We start from the raw sequence: 18,004 nt of genomic DNA, 5'->3' as shown, positions 1-18,004 counted from the left end.
CTCTCCAAAAGCTTAGTTAGTTAAGAATTTTAAGCTCAAATATCCTGGTGTTTTGGGCCCACCCACCACTGGAACGCAGCTCCCAGGACCCAGGACCTTCTCCAAACAGCAATCCAGTCCTGAAAGAGGTGTTGAACTCCTGCTTCAGAGCCCCATGATTCTGCTCGTGGATTCTTCCCGACAACTCCTGCTTCCCATCCTGGCTAGCTGCTTCAGGCCATTTCAGAGAGCTTTGCCTACTGGGTGGTATAAACATGTAATAAATAAAATTAAAACACTCTTCACCTACCTGTAAGTCTCTGGCTTGAAACAGTTTTAGATTTTGTTCTTGCCAGGCCTGGATCATTTCAGTCAATGCCTCTTGCAGATGGATGAGGGAATGGTGGATCTCGAGGGTTGCGTAATGGCCAGAATTGGCAAGCACCTGACCGACGTTGCTGAGCGCACTGAACCGATCCCCCCGTGCTTCAATCTCGGCCTGAATTGGAGAGATTGGTGGTCAAACGTTCATACAGAACCAGCTATCCAAGATAAAGGTCTTTAGGGACAAAAATAGACCGTGTATAGATACCTTCCAATGCTAACATGGAAAGCCATGAGCCCTTGGGTTGTGTCATTGGAACAGCACAGGAAACTGAGAGCTAAAAGTTATAGAGAAAAATACCCTATCCTCTCTGTGACTCTAGCAAAAGCTGGCCCCCTTCCAAGTAAAATCTGGGATTTATTTGAGAACTGCTAGCAATAAATGAGATGTTTAAAATATTATTTTTTTCATTTTTTCTTTTAACAACACACAGGGTGGTAACTGCATGGTGATTATTTTTTTTACTTTTTCCTCTCTGTTCCCAAATAGATTCTGGCCCATTTCATTATGGGTGCTTCCCAGATGAGGCTTTTATTGTGCCTGCCTCATGGACAGAATATCACGGGGTGTTTGTGTGTGATGTCATCTTCTTCCATTTGTAACCCCTCTGCATTTTCCCAGGACTTTTTCCACCTTTTTTCTTACCACAGAAAAATTAAGAAGGGAAAGCTGCCATAGCTGTATGAGCAGTGGCGGCACCAGGAAAAAAATTCAGGGGTGGGGGTGGGGGCACAGAAGGGGCAAAGTATATTTCTAGGTGGGCAGGCTGTATCCCACATGTTCAGATGTCTGAAAGGAAAATAACAGTGTATCTCACACTAAAACTGCCATCCTAACCATATATTCTGAAATAAGTCATATATTGATAAATTTAGGGTGTTTGTTTGTTTTTAAATATAGCATGAATTAGCCAAGTTCAAATTACTGTAAGGAAAAAGGCTTCCAAGAAAGGTACAGTCACTACACAAGCACTTCCTTGACGTACAGATTAAACAGACAGAACACTTTCTTTTAGAAAAAAATTACTTTTGAACCAGTGCAGGCAGAACCAGGAAGGTAGACTCTTACGGCCTTGCTAGACCTACCTGTTAATCCGGCGGGGAGTAGGGGCGAGGCCGCGCTGCAGCTAGCGTGGGCCGTCGCCCCAGTCTACATGTGACACACGACGGGGTAAGGGAAAGCCCTGTCGCATTGGCCATTTTTAAAAAAAACTTAAAGGGGCCATGTGCGCAGGAGGTAAGGTAAGTCTTCTTTTTTAAAAAAAGGGGTTCCCCGCTCCCCCCTGCCCCCGATTCCCCCCTACAATGTCTGATGCCCCCCACCTGCCCTCTTGCTTGCCCCCCTGCTTGCTTGCTCGCCTGCTCCCTCTTGCCATGTCCACCCCCCTGCTCGCTTGTCCGCCCCCCGCTCGCCTGGCCCCCTGCTCGCTCGGCCACCCCCCGCTCACCCATCTACCTCCCCGCTCGCTCGCTCGGCCCCCCGCTCACCATGTCCGCTCTTCCCCCCTTGGCCCCCCTTCCCCCCCCCCCGTGATTCCCCCCCAGCCCAATGGGCACAGCGCTCATCTAGCAATGGCATAAGTGTAAGGAAGGAGCAAACTGAGACACCTGGGCCCTGTACACCTAGGAAACCCAGTGCATGTGAAGTACTAGTCTAAAGATCCAAAAGTTTAAGTTTTTGAAGATGAAGCTCCTGATGAAGCTGGGTGGTTGTTGTTTTTTTAATTGCAATCCATTGCCTTTGTAATATGGAATAAAAGAAATAACAGGCATTGAATATGGTAAAGATTAATTGATGAGTAGACATTCATAGGCTTGCACTGTGAGTAAATTCTCCCCACCTCACCACTCCTGTCCTAATTCTCTGAGGAGGAAAAAAAAGGAAGATGTGGAGAAGGTACAGATGAATTATTTCCTCCCCCTCTCATTTTTCCTGGCCTACTGTACTCAGAAAAAAAAGGAAGAGATCCATGGAATAAGCAGATTAATTCTTCTGAGGGTATTCTTGCTGCTCTGGCTGCTGGTGCCGGAGTATAGTTTGGAGAGCTGCCAAGAATAAGTTCAGGCATCAGGGGTTAGGTTTGATGAAGCTATGAGTGCTCCCACACTAAACCTCAGTTACCTAACCCTAATTGGTGGTGCAGAAAGTGGTTTCACTGGAGGCAGAGCCAAAGGGATCGATCCCCCTCACAGAAACCTTTCTTGAATAACACAGAGAAAGCTGCTGGCTGTGCTGGCTGGTCCCAGTGACCATTTGGGATTGGGACCAGTGACCAGTGATGTAGCATCCCTTGTTAAGGCCCACCTGTATATAGCCATGAGTGGGGAATGATGACTCCACAATAAAAACCTTGTTCCCTGCCTCAATCCAGAAGGAGAGGCAGGTAAGAAATAAATTTATCATCATCATCATCATCATCATCATCATCATCATCATCATCATGAAAAGCTCTAGGGAGATTTGAACAACTAGAGAGTCAGGGCAGAATTGCATGTTATACATGGATCCACCTTGTTGGCTTGGAAAAGGGGACACCTCAGCTCTGAGGCTCAGAGAGGCATTATGCATTACTTTGGACTCAAGGCAGAGCGCCACGTCACCTCCTTTTCTGGAGCCTTAGATGTCGTTCCCATTGACTTTGTTGTTGTTCAGCAGAACTGGGTGAAATTTGGAGGCATAGTACCCTCTTCTGAGGGGATGAAGCCTGCCACACTTCTGACAAATAGTTGTGGGGTGGCGTTTGTGCAAGGTGCCATTAAAGTTTGAAGGCTGTAGTTGTTTTATAAAAGGTTTGATGCCCTCTCCTGTGGTAATTTACACGCACATGACACATGACATAAAAAGCCCAGATCCAGATTTCTGAGGACCTTAGGCTGGCTGCCCAATGCTGGCTGGGTTGCCCAAGCAGCTTGCCTCCCAGCCTCACTCTCATGACAGAGAATGGGTGGAGCAGCTGCCAGCCTCCTCCGCATGCTCACTCGCAGGCTAACCCTGCAGCAGTGACTTTGTGATAAGTCAGGAGCCAAGTTCTGTTTGCCTCCCATCCCATTGCAACATGCCACCACTGCCATCACGGAAGTCACACAAACTGGAGGGGGCTGGGGCAGCCCCCAACCTCTTTTGCACACTCACGGGCTTAGACAGCAACAGGGATGGTGATGTAACGGATGAGCCTACAAACAAGCAAGGAGCTGTGTGCTCCTGCTCACCTGGTGGCGGTGGCCTACTGTGGTCCCACCACATATAAGTCCATGAAGGGCAGTGGAAGGCTGGTGGCTGTAGCAGGGTTGCCACCTGGAGGCTGAAGTGACAATGGCTGTTGGCCAGGCATGCTCCTGGTGGGTGCTTGGGTGGCCTTCAAGCTGCAGCATGCAACAGGCCACTTTCCCAACATCTGTTTCCCACGAGAAAGGGTTGGGAAGGGGTTGCTTGGAGGAAGTGAGCTGGCTACTGCAGTTTTTGGCTTGGCTGTCAACTAGAAAAGAGCAGAGACAATCTAACCCTACATATGCCTGCTCAAAGGTAAGCCCCATTGAGTACAATGGGACTTGCCCTCAGGTTAATGTGCATAGGACTGGAGTCTGAATCAGCTTCTGGTATGTTCTTTCTTCTTTCTACTCCCTCCCCAAAGCCCTGTGATTGGAATTCAGAGAAGAGCTGTGGTAAAGTCATTCCCTGATTGCAAGATAGAGCTGCCAGTCACAGAACTAGATCCTCCCTCCTCTGGCTCACACTCCTGTCTGCCAAACATTTTCTATTTATGGACTAAATGGAGGAAGTTACAAAAATGTAAAGGGCCTCCCAAGGGAGAGGCCCCATAGCCAGTCTGCTTTGCTTCGGACCACCTCAGAGTTGAGGCAGTCTATCTCCAAGGCAATATATTTGCTTTGGACTCACACCTCATCTGAGGCAAATGCACAGTCCTAGTAAGAAACCCTCCCAAAGGAGGTTACTTCCCTGCAGGTACCAGATTCTGCTTCGGGAGGTAACATTTTAGCAGAAGAGCCATTAATGCCATCTCTCTGCTTCACATTGCCTCCTGTTCAACTAAGAGAAGCAGCCGTTGTTCTCTTTTGTTAAAAACATTTGTTCATAATGTGTAGTTCCACTTACAGATAGGCATCACAATACATGATATAGCTAAAGTATACTGGAAGGAAGTTTTGGGCACAGAGAGTCTATTGAGTGGGGAAGTCAGAAGATTGGAGGTAATGCTGACAAATGAAGATGGTAGAATCTCAATGTCCTCCGGTAGACAAATGTTCCCATCTAAAAAGATATCCCTAAAGTGTGGGATATTGCTATTAATGATAAATTGACATGTAATATTAAAGTAAGAAGAGGTATAGCAAAAACGAACGAATTTGAGGGGATTTGGAGACAGTTCCTAGTATATGTGTTATCTAAAAGAAGTGGGAAACCGCCTCCAGAAGAGGTTTTAAGGTTTTGGAATCAGGAATGATCCCGAAGGGCAGGAGGAGCACTTTGTTTTCTTTTTTGATTATGTTTATGGATAAAATTATATGTTAACAGTCAAATAATCAAGTAATTTGTTATGTATTATGATTAGTTTATGTGTGTGATGTTATGTTGATGTATTTTATTTAGTGTTTAATAAAATTCTATTAAAAAAAACACACTAAAAAGATATCCCAAGTAACAGACACTAAAAAGGAAGACCAAGTAGTATAGAAGCCATATTTAGGTTTGGAGAAGGATTCTTCAGTTCAGATGGAAGGCACAGAGAATGAGGAACATGGATGCAGCTATCTGATGAAGTCTGGCTAGATCTCAGCTGTCAACTGCTATGGTCAGGCATCTTTTAGAGCAGGGATGGGCAAGTAGTGGCCCTCCAGATGTTTTGGCCTACAATTCCCATCAGCTCTAGACTGCTTTAGAGATTTTTAAAACAACAACAACAACAACAACAACAAAGTGAGGTACATGAGAGTGATCACAATCATGATGACTGTGTCCACTTGATATAATTCATACTTGCCTTTCTTTCCTGATGCTCCTCAATCATGCTTTCTGCTTCAGCAAGGCTCTTAGGAAGACTCCCAACCTCCATTCGACTTTTGACTTCTTGAATCCAGTCTAGGAGCTCCTTCATTTCACAGTTAAACTTCTGCAACTGGTAAGAGGCTGCCAACTTCTCACCCCTGTCACACAAAGAACCATCTAGCACCACTTCTGGCTAGATCTACAGCAGTGTTCTTCACTGCAAGGCCCAAAGGACACTGGTGGCACCCAAACATCTCCAGTGTGGCTCTCCACCTCTCTCCCCCTTTCTCTCTCTCCCTCCTCCCTTTCTCAGGTTTTTCTTTTAGTGTGCAGTTGGACACAAAATGTGCAGTTGGACACAAAATGTGCAGTTGGAAATTTGATAATGTGCTGTTGAAAAAAGTGGTGAAAAAATAAGACACGTGTTATGTGTATGTGTAAGAACTTAACAATAGACAAAGTCAGAGATGGCATGTAACACAAATTATATAAGGATGCAGGTGAAAGAGCCCTTGATGGTGTGACTGATGTTGTTGGGTTCTGTGTCAGTGTTGTGTGAATAGATGTGGGGACAGAGTAGGCATTTGAGTCTATTGCATGGTCTGGTCCCTCTGTCTGTGTCTCCGTAAACTGCCAAGAGAGCTTTGGCTATGGTGTGGTATATAAATGTAATAAATCAAATCAAATCAAATCTGTCCTGTTTACTATTGCTGGTTAGCATGCACTTCAGGTTGGGACGTTGTCTCTAGGCCAGGACTGGTCTGCCTCCCAAGGCCTGTGAGAGAGAAGTGTCTGTGCTGATGATGGGTTGGAGTTCACTGATGATCCGTTGCAGTGGTTTCAATTGGGGGCTCTAGGTGACAACCCATGGTGTATTTTTCTTGGTCTGTTGTCCTTCCTGGGTATCCATATGGCCCTGTCAATTTGTCTTTAAGTTTAAGATGCTACTAGTGTTGGTGATAGTCTGTCTAGTCGTGAAAGAGAAATAATGTGTTTGGCTTGGGTGCGGGTGAGGGTCAGGTGTTTGACAGGGTATTTGTGCAGTTGGAAAATTTGCTTAAACCTCCCCCCCCCCCCGCTCTTTCTGCAGTAGCTGCTCACTCTCAACAGGGGCTCACTAGATTAGCACTGTTGCTTTAGCAGTGCACTAGCTGCTGTTAACTGGACTACTGGAGAAGGTGTCTGGGATGGGGAGTCCGGAGACCTGTCACTCACCAGCTATAAGATAGGCGGGTAGGTGGAGGGACAAGAACACAAGAGCAATCAGCCAATTAGCTCTGTTGGGGAAAGAACCTGATGCAAAGATCAATGTGACTGATTAGCTGCAGTGGTGCAGCCCGCAGGGACTCGAGGCGTTGGGGGGGGGGGAATTGAATGCACAATAGGGGAGAGTGAGCACAATGTGAACCTACGAGAGGAGATTTTGCAGCACTGAGTAGAGCAGAGCATTCTCTCAGTGACAAAAAAATGTTCCATCCCAATTCAAGGACTAAAGAAACCTGTATGAATTTGCCTCCGTGGTGACTGACTGATAAGGCCTTGCTGGGATGTGGATTGGGATGGGAAGGAGAGGCCTGAAAAAGCTTCCAGCTAAGTCCAGTGCACAGCATCGCTACTTGACTCAGGGCTGGAGGTGGGGGAGAAGAGAGGGTAAACAAAACGGTGGTCTGAATCTACAGATTCAAGATGGCAGTCCCTGTAAGCATTTTTACCTTTGCTTGGCCTGGCCCTGGAGACGCAGCCAATAGTTTTTCATTTCCTTTTGCTTTGTAGTCAATTTCTCGCTTAGGGGGGATGGATTCCTTTTGCAAAGAGGGAATGACTCCAGCTCCAGTGACTAAAAGAAGCATATGCACTTTATATAGCCATTGCATTGTTCCTTTTAAATGTACTCTTTTAATTTAAAACATGCATATCCTGCTGATCTGTTCACAATGAAAATAAAAAAATGGCCAACAAAATGGAATTAAAATACACAGCGCACAGACAAAGACGATAAAAATGATCTCAGTAATAAAAGTGTCCACAGCAACAGAGAAAAACCACAAAATAAACCAGCAGGAATATAATTAAACAAAACTAACTCCCTCTGGAACAGCAAAAGTTTTTTTTTAACAACATAGCAAAAAACAAAGCGGAGGGGACAAAACAAAGATCCCAGGAGAGAGTTCCAAAGTCCTTTTATTAGTACGAGCGTGGAAACAGGTGTTCTGGTTTGGCTACATTTTGAATTGTCTGTACAGTAACAGCAGGTACAGTGGTCACAGCAGAAATGTCTGTGTCAAACGATTCGCTGTTGCAAACTAACCAACTGCATCACCCTTTGAAAGTATTAATATAGATGCAAGGGAATACGGAATTTCTGGATGCAGGTGAGCAGTTTCTAACCATTTGAAAATGTTCACTTGAAAGGAGGTCCCAACATATTCCTTGGGGCTTACTCCCTAGCAAGTGTGATGAGGTTTGCAGCCAAAGCATCATAAACACATGTGCCCACGTGGCAATTGAGGATATCTCCAAGACTAACATATTCTGTACATATGAATGAGGAGACTAAAAGTAAAATAAGAGCCATTGTTGTATGATCAAGGGCTATGAGTGACTAGCACTGTATTGAATATCTGCCTGGGTCTGTGAGGGCAGCGGATGGCCCCACATCCGACTTGCCTGGAATTAGGAGGGACCCGTGCCTTCGAGGGCACTCGGGTGCAGATCCATCCTGATTTCCGGGTCGTGGTGTGCCATTTGTTCTTCCTGCTGCTTCATTAATGGCACTTGGGGAAATTGCATGTTTGTCTCTCCAGCCCCCCTGGTGGGGGCCTTAAAGGCTTTATTAACAGGGCATTTAAGGCCCCTATTGGCAGGGTTCCCCCCTCTATTAGAGTGGAGGGAGAAAATATGCTATTTCCCCAGCCTTGGAGAAATCACGTGTCTCTCCCTCCCCATTTAAAGGCCCTGATTGGCACCGGCGGGGGAGGGGGGAGGCAAGTGCGTGGTGGCAGCAAAGAACTCTTTCTGGGCCTCCAGAAAGTGTGCAATTCTGCTGGCCTCAGAAAGGTCTCAGCAAAGGCCTGTGCAGCCTGTCTCCTTGAATCTAACTTCAACACTGCTGGTGAGACAATGGGCTCTTCTAAATGAGTAATTTATTGCACGCTCATGACTGGACACGCACAGAGATTTTCGGGTTGATTTCATGGCATCAACAACAACCAGGATGTCTTCCGCTGAATCCTCCAGAAATCCCAGGATAAAAAGGACCACTTTTAAAGTTGTAATAGCTAGGAAACAGCAATATTTTCTGCCACTAGATGGCACTGTCTCAATAGAACTCAATGGAACTGAACGGAGGGGAAGTATTCAATTCAACCCCCTTGTCGCCCCTCTCCCCCTGTGTATTTCAACCCACAACAATTGCGCCAAAGAACCAGGAAGCACAAAAGCTCTGGGTAAACAATGTGATTTCCCTTAATGTGGAGGTGCTCAATGTCCTTCATGGCACTGGAAGGCAGCTTGGAGGGGGGGGGGGGTTAGTAGTGCAGGACAAACTGTGTGGCACAACCATTTCTGTCCTCTAATCACCTCCCCACGGTTTGTGGTCTATTGAACTGCAAGGCCTATCTGGTTTTGAAATCTTCTCTGCCCCAACCCTATTATCTTGTGCAACTACAGAATCATTTTTAATTTATATTACATCATAAGTCAAACCTCAAAAAGCAATGATTCACTGGTAATCAATATGACATGAATGGGGTCGCTGCTTTAGCTATGCGGCGTAGTTCCCCATAGATTAAACATTCCCAGTGGATGTTTCCCATAGTATTTACCATTCCCATTTCAGGTATCAACTACTCTTGGCCTCTTACCTCCATCTTGGATTGAATGATGCCAATTTCTCTCTCAGCTTCTTCATGTCTCCGGATTAGGTTTTCTACACTTTCCACATCTTTCCCATAATCCAGTGTTTGCATCAGTGCACTCTTGAGGAACAGGAGAGAGTTCACAACTCAGTTCCTTAAAACATTTTCAACCTCTTTTTTTTTCAAACCTTTTGATACGTGCATTTTAAACATAACTCTGAATCACTTTACATACACTGCAATCCAGTTTAAACCATAAGAGAACCTTGCAATGTTTAAGTAAATTTGAAATTTTCTAAACTTGGGAATTCAAACATCAAAATTAAAATAGATTTCAAACCCTCATATCCAAGACAATTTCTTGTTGCATCTTCCTGCATGTTTCAGATTTTCCATTTATCACCAGCAAGGTGGATGGATAAACTGGATTTCAGCATTTTAAATAACAAATATCTGAAAGTCATTTGAGTGTTTTCCTTTTTACTAGGATTAAGAAATGATGAAAAGTTTTTAGATGTTTTAATCCTCAGTTTTAAGCTTAAAAATATCACTATGCCCACTTGAATTAACATCTCTAAACTACACACAAAGAAGAGAAGTACTACAGTTTTGTTTTATTTTGTTCTGTACAGCACCATGAAAATTGATGGTGCTATATAAATAAATATTAATAACAATACAATAGCTGCCTCTTCTTGATGACATTAAGAAGCATTCTCCCCAGCGTCTCTTTTGTACATGTTACAATTTTAAAAATCCATACCTTCATTCCCCCCCTCCCCATCGATTGGATTGTTGGAATTATGTCCACTTTGGGGACCTCATCAATGGTATAAAGGGAATAGGAACTCCATAACAAAGCACATCACCTTTTCACTGATTCTCTCTGTGATATCATCAATTTCTCTAATCAAGCCATGGATCTCCAGAGCTCCTTCCAATTTCTTCCAATATGCTTTAAGATCACCATGGAAATTGTTCCACCTATAATTGAACCAATACATTTTACTGGAGAAGATCACACTGTCCAAAGATGGAGTCAGGGTTAGGGTTTATTTATCTTCATTTGGGTTGATTTATTGCATTGCATTTTCTATAACGCCTTTTTGGAACAAACCAAGGCAGTTTTCAATAATTCAGTATTGGGGAATATATACCTCTCTCAGCTAAGGGCAGAGGGTGGGGAATGCTGCTTAGGACAAGAGAGACAGTACAGGGAAAAGGAAAAGCCAAGACTTTATGGGCTGTGTTAGCAAGGTGTTGTGAAATGTTAGCGAACGTTATACTTTAGGAAAGCAAATTTTGTTATAATTTAGGAAACCAAAAGTAATATACCCTATCAGATCAATTTGGATTTAAAAGCAAAGAATAATTGTATATGGAAAAGCTATACAGGCTGATATTTCTGTTGATTTTTCTTTTGGGGAACATTTTGTACTGTGCAACTCCTATTAGAGTATTACTAATTCTGCTATAATATATGTTTTATTATCTTACTCTTTGGTGAAAACTGAAAATCCAATGCAAAATTTCAGAAACAAGAAGGAAGATGTGGAAACAAAGGATCGTGACACAGGGCAATGGGGGTCGAAGTAGCTGAACATCACATTCATTCTAACCTTACATGCCTGTGATTCTATGAGTGTATGTTTATGGTAGAGAGTGATTATGCAGAAAACATATATTTACAGTTAGCCTTTGCCTTGTATAAATCAATACAATAGCACTACTGTCCCTCTCTGGCCCTGAAGTTGGTCAATTTTTTAACTGAGATTTTCTTCCTTCATTTAGGCACCGATATAGTGTTATGTGTTGGGGTCAGTCTAAATTACCTTTAGGGATACCCTTAAAACTCTGAATAAAAGAGATTGAGGTCCCTCCCACAAACACACACACAAACACTGGGTTGAATGGGTAACCTTTTTGTTCCACAATTCCTGAGGGGGTAGGAGGAAATGAATCTGTGAGAAAAGTGAATTGGCTTTTGTCTTGCAGAAGACGATCCTTGGGCAGGTGGGAGTGAGTGTTGAGGCCCCTGCAAGTCCACCCCTTTCAAGATTGGGGTGGAGGAGTGTAATAACAGATTTCCACACACACACCTCTCATTGAGCTGCTTTCGCCGCTGGTATATCGTTTTCATCTCTTCTTTATTCTCTCTCTCCAATCTCACAGCAAGGGCATTGATGGCTTTGATGTGGGCATCATCTACTGTCACTCCCTATAAGAACAGTATCAAAGAAGAACAGGTTGCTTTAGCTGACAAAGTAAAGCCCCCAATTCTGATATTATCCTGACATTTATTGTTCTATTATTTATTGTTGTATTGTTTTTATCTTCTGAGCTGTCTTGAGAGGGTAGGGTTGCCATGTGTCCTCCTTTATACAGGACACTCCTCTGTTTTGGAGGACCTTTCTCTTTGGTGGCACTCTCCCCTTGGAGGCCCAACTGGTGCTGATGCTGGCTTCATTTTGGCACCAAGTTAAAACATGGCTTTTTATTAAAGCCTTTGAATGCTTTAAAATTCTCCAAGGCTGCACATGGTTTTAATTGTTCTTATTGCTTTCAGGCTTGTCTACTGGTTTTAGTTTGCTAATGGTTTAATATATATATTTTAGCTGTGTATATTTATCATTTTACATTACCTGTACACCACCTTGATATCCTAGTAATATAGGGTAGGATACAAATGTTTATAAAGTGTCATCTAATTCAAGGGCTGTCTTCTCCAAGTCCAATTTAAAGATACAAAACCACAAGAACTGTTGCCCGTCAACAGTTAGTACCTAAACAGCAAACTGACCAGATAGGCACACGTACATGAGTCACCTGGTCACAGTTTTCCAGAGTATGGTGAAATGTAATGTACTTCCATTTAAATTAATTATATTATAATTAATTATAGTTTAATATATAATATCAAATATAATTATACTTTAAGTATTATTACACATCTGCATATATACGTGTACATTACTTCATGCAAATATTATGCAAATTGCTACCCTCTTTTTTGGCAATGCGTGTCCTTTTTTTGGCAAATTGGTCCATCATCTCTTACTGGTCAAACTGGTATGGCATATATGTTATGCTAGTAAGGAATAATGGGCCAAGAAAACATGTTAATTTCCCCTTCAGTGTGTGTGGTTCACGGAATTGTGAGTGAGCACACTGTGATGAACATACTTTCCTGAATCATGGTCAGAATTCAGTTCTGAATGGTAAATAGTTTTAAACACAAAATAGTTCAATTTCAGTGCTCAAACAATTTACTTTGCAGTAAAGTACAGCACAACAATGAAACCCACTAGGGAGGTGGTGGGCTCTCCCACACTAGAGGCTTTCAAGAGGCAGCTGGACAACCATCTGTCAGGGATGCTTTAAGGTGGATTCCTGCATTGAGCAGGGGTTGGACTCAATGGCCTTGTAGTCCCCTTCCAACGCTACTATTCTATGATTCTTTGACTTTGACCAGGAGCAGGAAAACATGAATCATGGATTTAGCAGTTACTGCCATGGGAGACCAGGAGTCTGGTTAAAGAAGTATGGGTTCCCTAGGCACTTTACTATACATATACAACACTGCTCAGTTTTCAGTCCACAACTGAAAAGCAAACACCCAAAGCATTTTACACAAAGTATAATCCACATTTTTCAGGAAATGTTAACTTAAAGCTTCTGAATACTTAATTATTAAAGGATCAGTCTCCTAAGCCAGAGCCTGATGTTGAATTTGTAGAGAATACATTCTGGAGAAATCATTGCTATGCAGGAGTAACTTTATACACTCCAATAATGCCAAGAGTGTCATGTTCAAGTTAATATTGAAAACCAAAGGACCCTGAGTCCCATAAGATGGTGTAGGCTGGTATTTTTTTCCCAGCGCACATGCTCCCTCTCTGACCCTCTGGGTGCTCTAGCCTGACAGAAAATAGGGAGGAACTGCATGTGCTAGGCTAGGCTCATATTTCATATTCGGCAGCTAAATCAAGTATCAAATGAGTAAAATAATAATATCTGCAGCAAACTATGGGGTGTAACAAGCAGCATACAGAGACTGGAATGGATAGTGATGGCAGTATGGGGTGGACGAAGGCACAAGAAGGAGAATGTAGTTGTGCAGGAGTGGGCCCACAATTGACCTTGAGCTCAGTTACAAATAAATAGTATGCCCGTTAATTTGTAGCATCTCAGCTGCATTGTATTCAAAGGGATAGATAGTTGAAAAGGGTGGGTGTGCTGAATGTTGTGTGGTATAATTATGGTGTTTCTATATTATATAATACAATTACACACACACACCTATTCAGCAAGCCATTTTCCTTTAACCAGGTCTCCCTTCAATTACTTGGAGGAAGTAATTGTAGGGCCACTTTCCCCAACCTGGTGCTAGACTACAACACCGAGAAAATACGATTTCCACCCTTATCCATGCATTATATTATCCCTGCATGCCATAGCCTTTATCAGTGTTCTGTAATCATTAAGTTTTTCGTTGAGCACATCTTGGACCGAGAATTTTTTTGCCTTGCCTGGTCTAGCTTGGCTGATTTCCTGTAGTTGAAATGGGACCATTTTGGCAGTCTGCCCAGAACTGTCAGATGCATTTTCACTCATATATTTTGGAGAAGAAGGAAGCACTGTGAAAGAAAAACCTTCCCCCTCCCCCAAGTTCTCAGGTTTTTCAGGGTTGTTATGTACACAATACAGACTTTTCTTTCACCAGTAGGGGTAAGAGGCCGAGACCAAAATGTGCAATGATAGAAAGAAAACAGAGGGAAAGCTGAGGGAAGCTGCAAAGAAGGAAAATGCCAACAGACATGTCTAGCTTCAAATTGCCCATATGTTTCCACATGCAGCTTGCCAGAAAATAGATGCTGCCCTTTATGAATCTTTCTTGCTTCTGCCAAAATGAGCACACTGGGAATGTTCCAGGCAATGTTACACGTCGGAAAGACTGCGACACAAACAAAACTGAATTAAGTAGCTAATGTGCCACAATCATCAAACAGCGGCAGGTCGCAAGGGCTCCACACATTTCAGTGCCCAAGTCAGCAAAGCCCCATGGAGCTACACGGCAAGCCTGCTGTGATGACTCACCATCACACAGGAAGAACCGGAGAGGTCACAGCAGAGAAAGATGAAACAAGCAGCTGTCATGTCATGCTGCCTTCCCCCAAAGTGTTACTATATTTTCCTAAATGCTTATATTGTTTTGAAAGTGGATCTCCCCAGAGCCATATTATATTACCTTGATTATATTACATTCAATTTAATTAATTATATTTATTAAAGAAGATTATCAAACTTTTAAAAGATGAAAGGGTTTTGCCACTGTTAAATCAGTCTACAATTGCTAAATTGGGCATGAAAAGGTTATAAACAGGTTTTTAGTTCATCAGAGCCTGAACTTTATAGTGCACTTTGTACACGTGTGCAAACATGTAGAAAACACCTGAAGGGTGCATGATATACAGGTGTCTATATATCATGTACATGCAGCTTAGAAGCCTTATTTGGTGGTTGTTTACAAGATGCATGTTTATAATTGTACGCCATCCATATTTTATGTTATTTACTATGGGAAACACTGGTGTATCGCCATGCATCAAATACAGGCAACAAATACTTCGACGGACGTCAGCGAGCCAACAATTCTAATGTCATACTAAGCTACACTCTCAGCAGCCAAATTGATCTGGGCTGAAAAGCTAGATATGATCACGCTATCAAAGCTTAGGTCTGGAAACGCGTCTCTTACCCCCGATGTTCCTCGGAACTCATTCAGTTTCTTCATGAGCTGCAGGCAGTGCTCGTAGTCATTTCCCACATCACCAATATGAATCATGACTTCCTGGGGAAAGGCAAACGGTAGAATTGTCATGAGCACGGCACGTCCAGAAGGTCAACAAAGCCTGTCCCTCATTACTTACCTGGGCCTTTCCCCACCCTGCCCTCTGGAGTTCAATAGCATTTAAAGAATGGCGACCTGACTTTTAAAACATCACGCCTCACTTCATTGCAGAGTGTTGCCTTATGAACTGTCCCAGCAACAATATTTGCAGAACTCGTTGCTTGCTGCAAAACCATACACCAGGGTTAACAATTAAATTGCCAGTATTTAAAAAGGAAACCATTGGAGTCTTATTGGATCAGGGCCAAATGAAGGGCTGTAACACTATCAAGGCATTTCTTGTAGCTTCATCACACCGGGGTTATGCTGTGCAATCACTGCGAATTGTGTGCAAAGGACTCCGAAGTTTTCCAGTTTATAATCTGCTTTGACTATGGCCGGATCTACACTATTGCTTTAAAGCGCTTTATAACAGTTTTATAGCGCTTTAAAGTTTTATAGCGCTTTAAAGCTTTTTTAACAGCTTTTTTATAACTGTTAAAAAAAGCGCTTTTTAACAGTTATAAAGCGCTTTAAAGCAGTAGTGTAGATCCGGCCTATGAAGTATTCCCATGCATCCTGCTTTAATTGTGCTTCATGCTGTATATAAAAGAACCAACCTATTTTGCTACCTCTTTAGGAGTGAATCTTTTGTTGTTCTCCAAGCGGTCACTGGGGGAGCAGGAGGATGATTTGACTTTTAAAGTACAAATTAAACAAATGCTTACATCTGCGTAAGTTTTAAAGATAAAGACATCAAAATTAGCACAGTAATAGATATTAAGGAGGGCTTTAAGTATACCAAATTTGAATCAGATTGGGTCATCCGTTGGTTTTTTTATGATTTTTTTACATTTATCTCCCTTAAACCCTTTCCTGGTATGCAAAGGATCTATGGGGGAAACCGCACGTCGTTCTCAGGCCGCTTCTAAGCGACCCCAGTGCGGCCCCAAAGCGATAATGTAACTTACCTGGAGAAGAGCCGAGGAAGAGACGTCCTTGCCACCGCCGGCCGGCGAGGAGAGCTCGGGGGAAGAAGGTGGAGTGGAGAGCTCTCCACCCCGCCTTCTTCCCCCGAGCTCTCCTCACCGGCCGGCGAGGAGGGAGTTGGGCAGCGGCAGCGGCGGCAAGGACGTCTCTTCCTCGGCTCTTCTCCAGGTAAGTTACATTATCGCTTTGGGGCCGCACTGGGGTCGCTTAGAAGCGGCCTGAGAACGACGTGCGGATTCCCCCTTAGGAGCACTGCCGCCCGGGGTGTGATTTAGCTAACAACAACGACAGCTTTACGCTATGGGGATAATTCGAGGGAAACGGGTACGTGGGATGAAGCCCTTCATGTATATCAAACCTAACACATCCTGCAATCATTTTTGCTTGTCATTGACTGCAGGAGATTTAGAACGAGGTCTGTTCATAGCGCCGAGGGCCCAGCCTTGTCGGTTGTGGTTCAAGTGTCAGAGAAACTTGCAAAACAGCTGGGCGACTTACTCGCTATAAATTCTGGATTTATTGGTTTAAACAAGAATGCAAAACAAAGTAAGGGCCAAACTAGATGGGAGGCCATTCAGGGAATTAGGAATTGAATGAACAGCTTTTGAAAAGCAAATAGCAGGCACAGTTTGGGGTCTGGATTGGGACCCTGGCAATGGACTTTAAGCCAAAAATGCAAGTTTTCTGTTTAATATTAGCATTTTCAAATACTGGTGACTAAGAATATGTTTTCTGAATAGCAATTCTGTTCTGCAATGAACCATTGAAGTTTACTAACCTTGTCTCTGATCCAGGCCTCTGCATGGTCCACTTTTTGCAGAAATTCCAAGAAATCCCTGCTGTCTTCAAGCATCTTTCCACGAGCTGCAACTGCCCTTTTCAGTGTCTCCCACCGTTCTTGAAGAAAGTGAGTCTTACGATGGATCTCCCCTGATTTAGGATGATTCTGGCATAATAGGGTTTCTCCTCTCTTCATATAATAAGGAAGGAAAAATTAAGACTGATGTGGTATTTTCCTATATGTAAGGAAACCCAACTCTGGGAGATGGGGACAAACTAGATCGGGGTGGACAATTTGTGGCCATCCGGGTCTATTTGTACTGCAACTCCCATCAGCCCTAGCTGCAGTCCAACATAATCTGGAAGGCCACAAGTTGCTTATCCCTGAACTAGATAATACCTCAAATGTATGACCACATTTACTACCAGCTGTGGGGGTCCTGACCCACACTGGGATTGTGGGGTAGGGGTAGGGTGGGGAAAACTCATCATGAGTGGATGGTGGGAGCAACTTAGCAGGCAGCTACTCACAAAAGGAGAAGTGAGTAGGAAGGTTGTGGATTTGTAATGTTGCCTGCCTTTCGGAGGATAGCCAAAGGGAGGTGGGCAAGCCAGCTATTTAAGGCTATGTGCTCTGCCTCCTTCAGCAGTTCTTGGTTTGCTTGATGTGCACTGAGACTCCTCAGGAATTGCAGTGTGGGTTTAGCTGGGTGCTTCCTGGGGCCTATATGGCCTACAAGGTCCTCTCCAACTCTATGATTCTATGAATTTCCCCCTATGACCCAAATTAGTCATGGTAATAATTTCCACCTGCCCCCAATTTACCCAGCCTTTCTGTGTTGTCAGGGCTGTTTGTGCTTTGAGTTTGGTCGCACTTAACTCTGGTTGAAATGTCCTTCTAATGGGTCAGCTTTCAGGGTCGGTGAGTGTGGCTTCAGGGGTGGTAAAATAAAGTAAGCTGTGTTAATGAGCAGCCAAATGCTTCATGAGCAGCCTAATGCTTCAGGTAAAAAGTTTCCCCCCCCTGAGTTGCCTCTTAGATGCTGACCCTGTTCAGATGACACGCTAACCCACGGTGGTTAAGCATTGTGAGCTAAACTTTATGGCTTAGCGTGTTGT

General features: G+C 43.6%; 1 protein-coding gene across 1 annotated transcript in view; it reads right to left on the bottom strand.

The window, feature by feature from the left end:
* Positions 1 to 18,004, bottom strand: part of SPTBN5 (spectrin beta, non-erythrocytic 5) — a 113,121-nt gene that overhangs the window by 29,602 nt on the left and 65,515 nt on the right. The window contains exons 38-45 of the mRNA XM_063118453.1: positions 16,884 to 17,075; positions 14,984 to 15,076; positions 11,325 to 11,443; positions 10,095 to 10,209; positions 9,232 to 9,345; positions 7,081 to 7,205; positions 5,364 to 5,526; positions 290 to 478 (exon numbers count right to left, since the gene is read on the bottom strand). Of these exons, the coding sequence (XP_062974523.1) occupies positions 290 to 478; positions 5,364 to 5,526; positions 7,081 to 7,205; positions 9,232 to 9,345; positions 10,095 to 10,209; positions 11,325 to 11,443; positions 14,984 to 15,076; positions 16,884 to 17,075 (1,110 nt within the window). The remainder of the gene's footprint in view (positions 1 to 289; positions 479 to 5,363; positions 5,527 to 7,080; positions 7,206 to 9,231; positions 9,346 to 10,094; positions 10,210 to 11,324; positions 11,444 to 14,983; positions 15,077 to 16,883; positions 17,076 to 18,004) is intronic.

This window comes from Elgaria multicarinata, chromosome 2 (genome assembly GCF_023053635.1).
Source record: "Elgaria multicarinata webbii isolate HBS135686 ecotype San Diego chromosome 2, rElgMul1.1.pri, whole genome shotgun sequence".
Taxonomy (NCBI): domain Eukaryota; kingdom Metazoa; phylum Chordata; class Lepidosauria; order Squamata; family Anguidae; genus Elgaria; species Elgaria multicarinata.
This window is presented reverse-complemented; position numbering and strand designations above follow the sequence as displayed.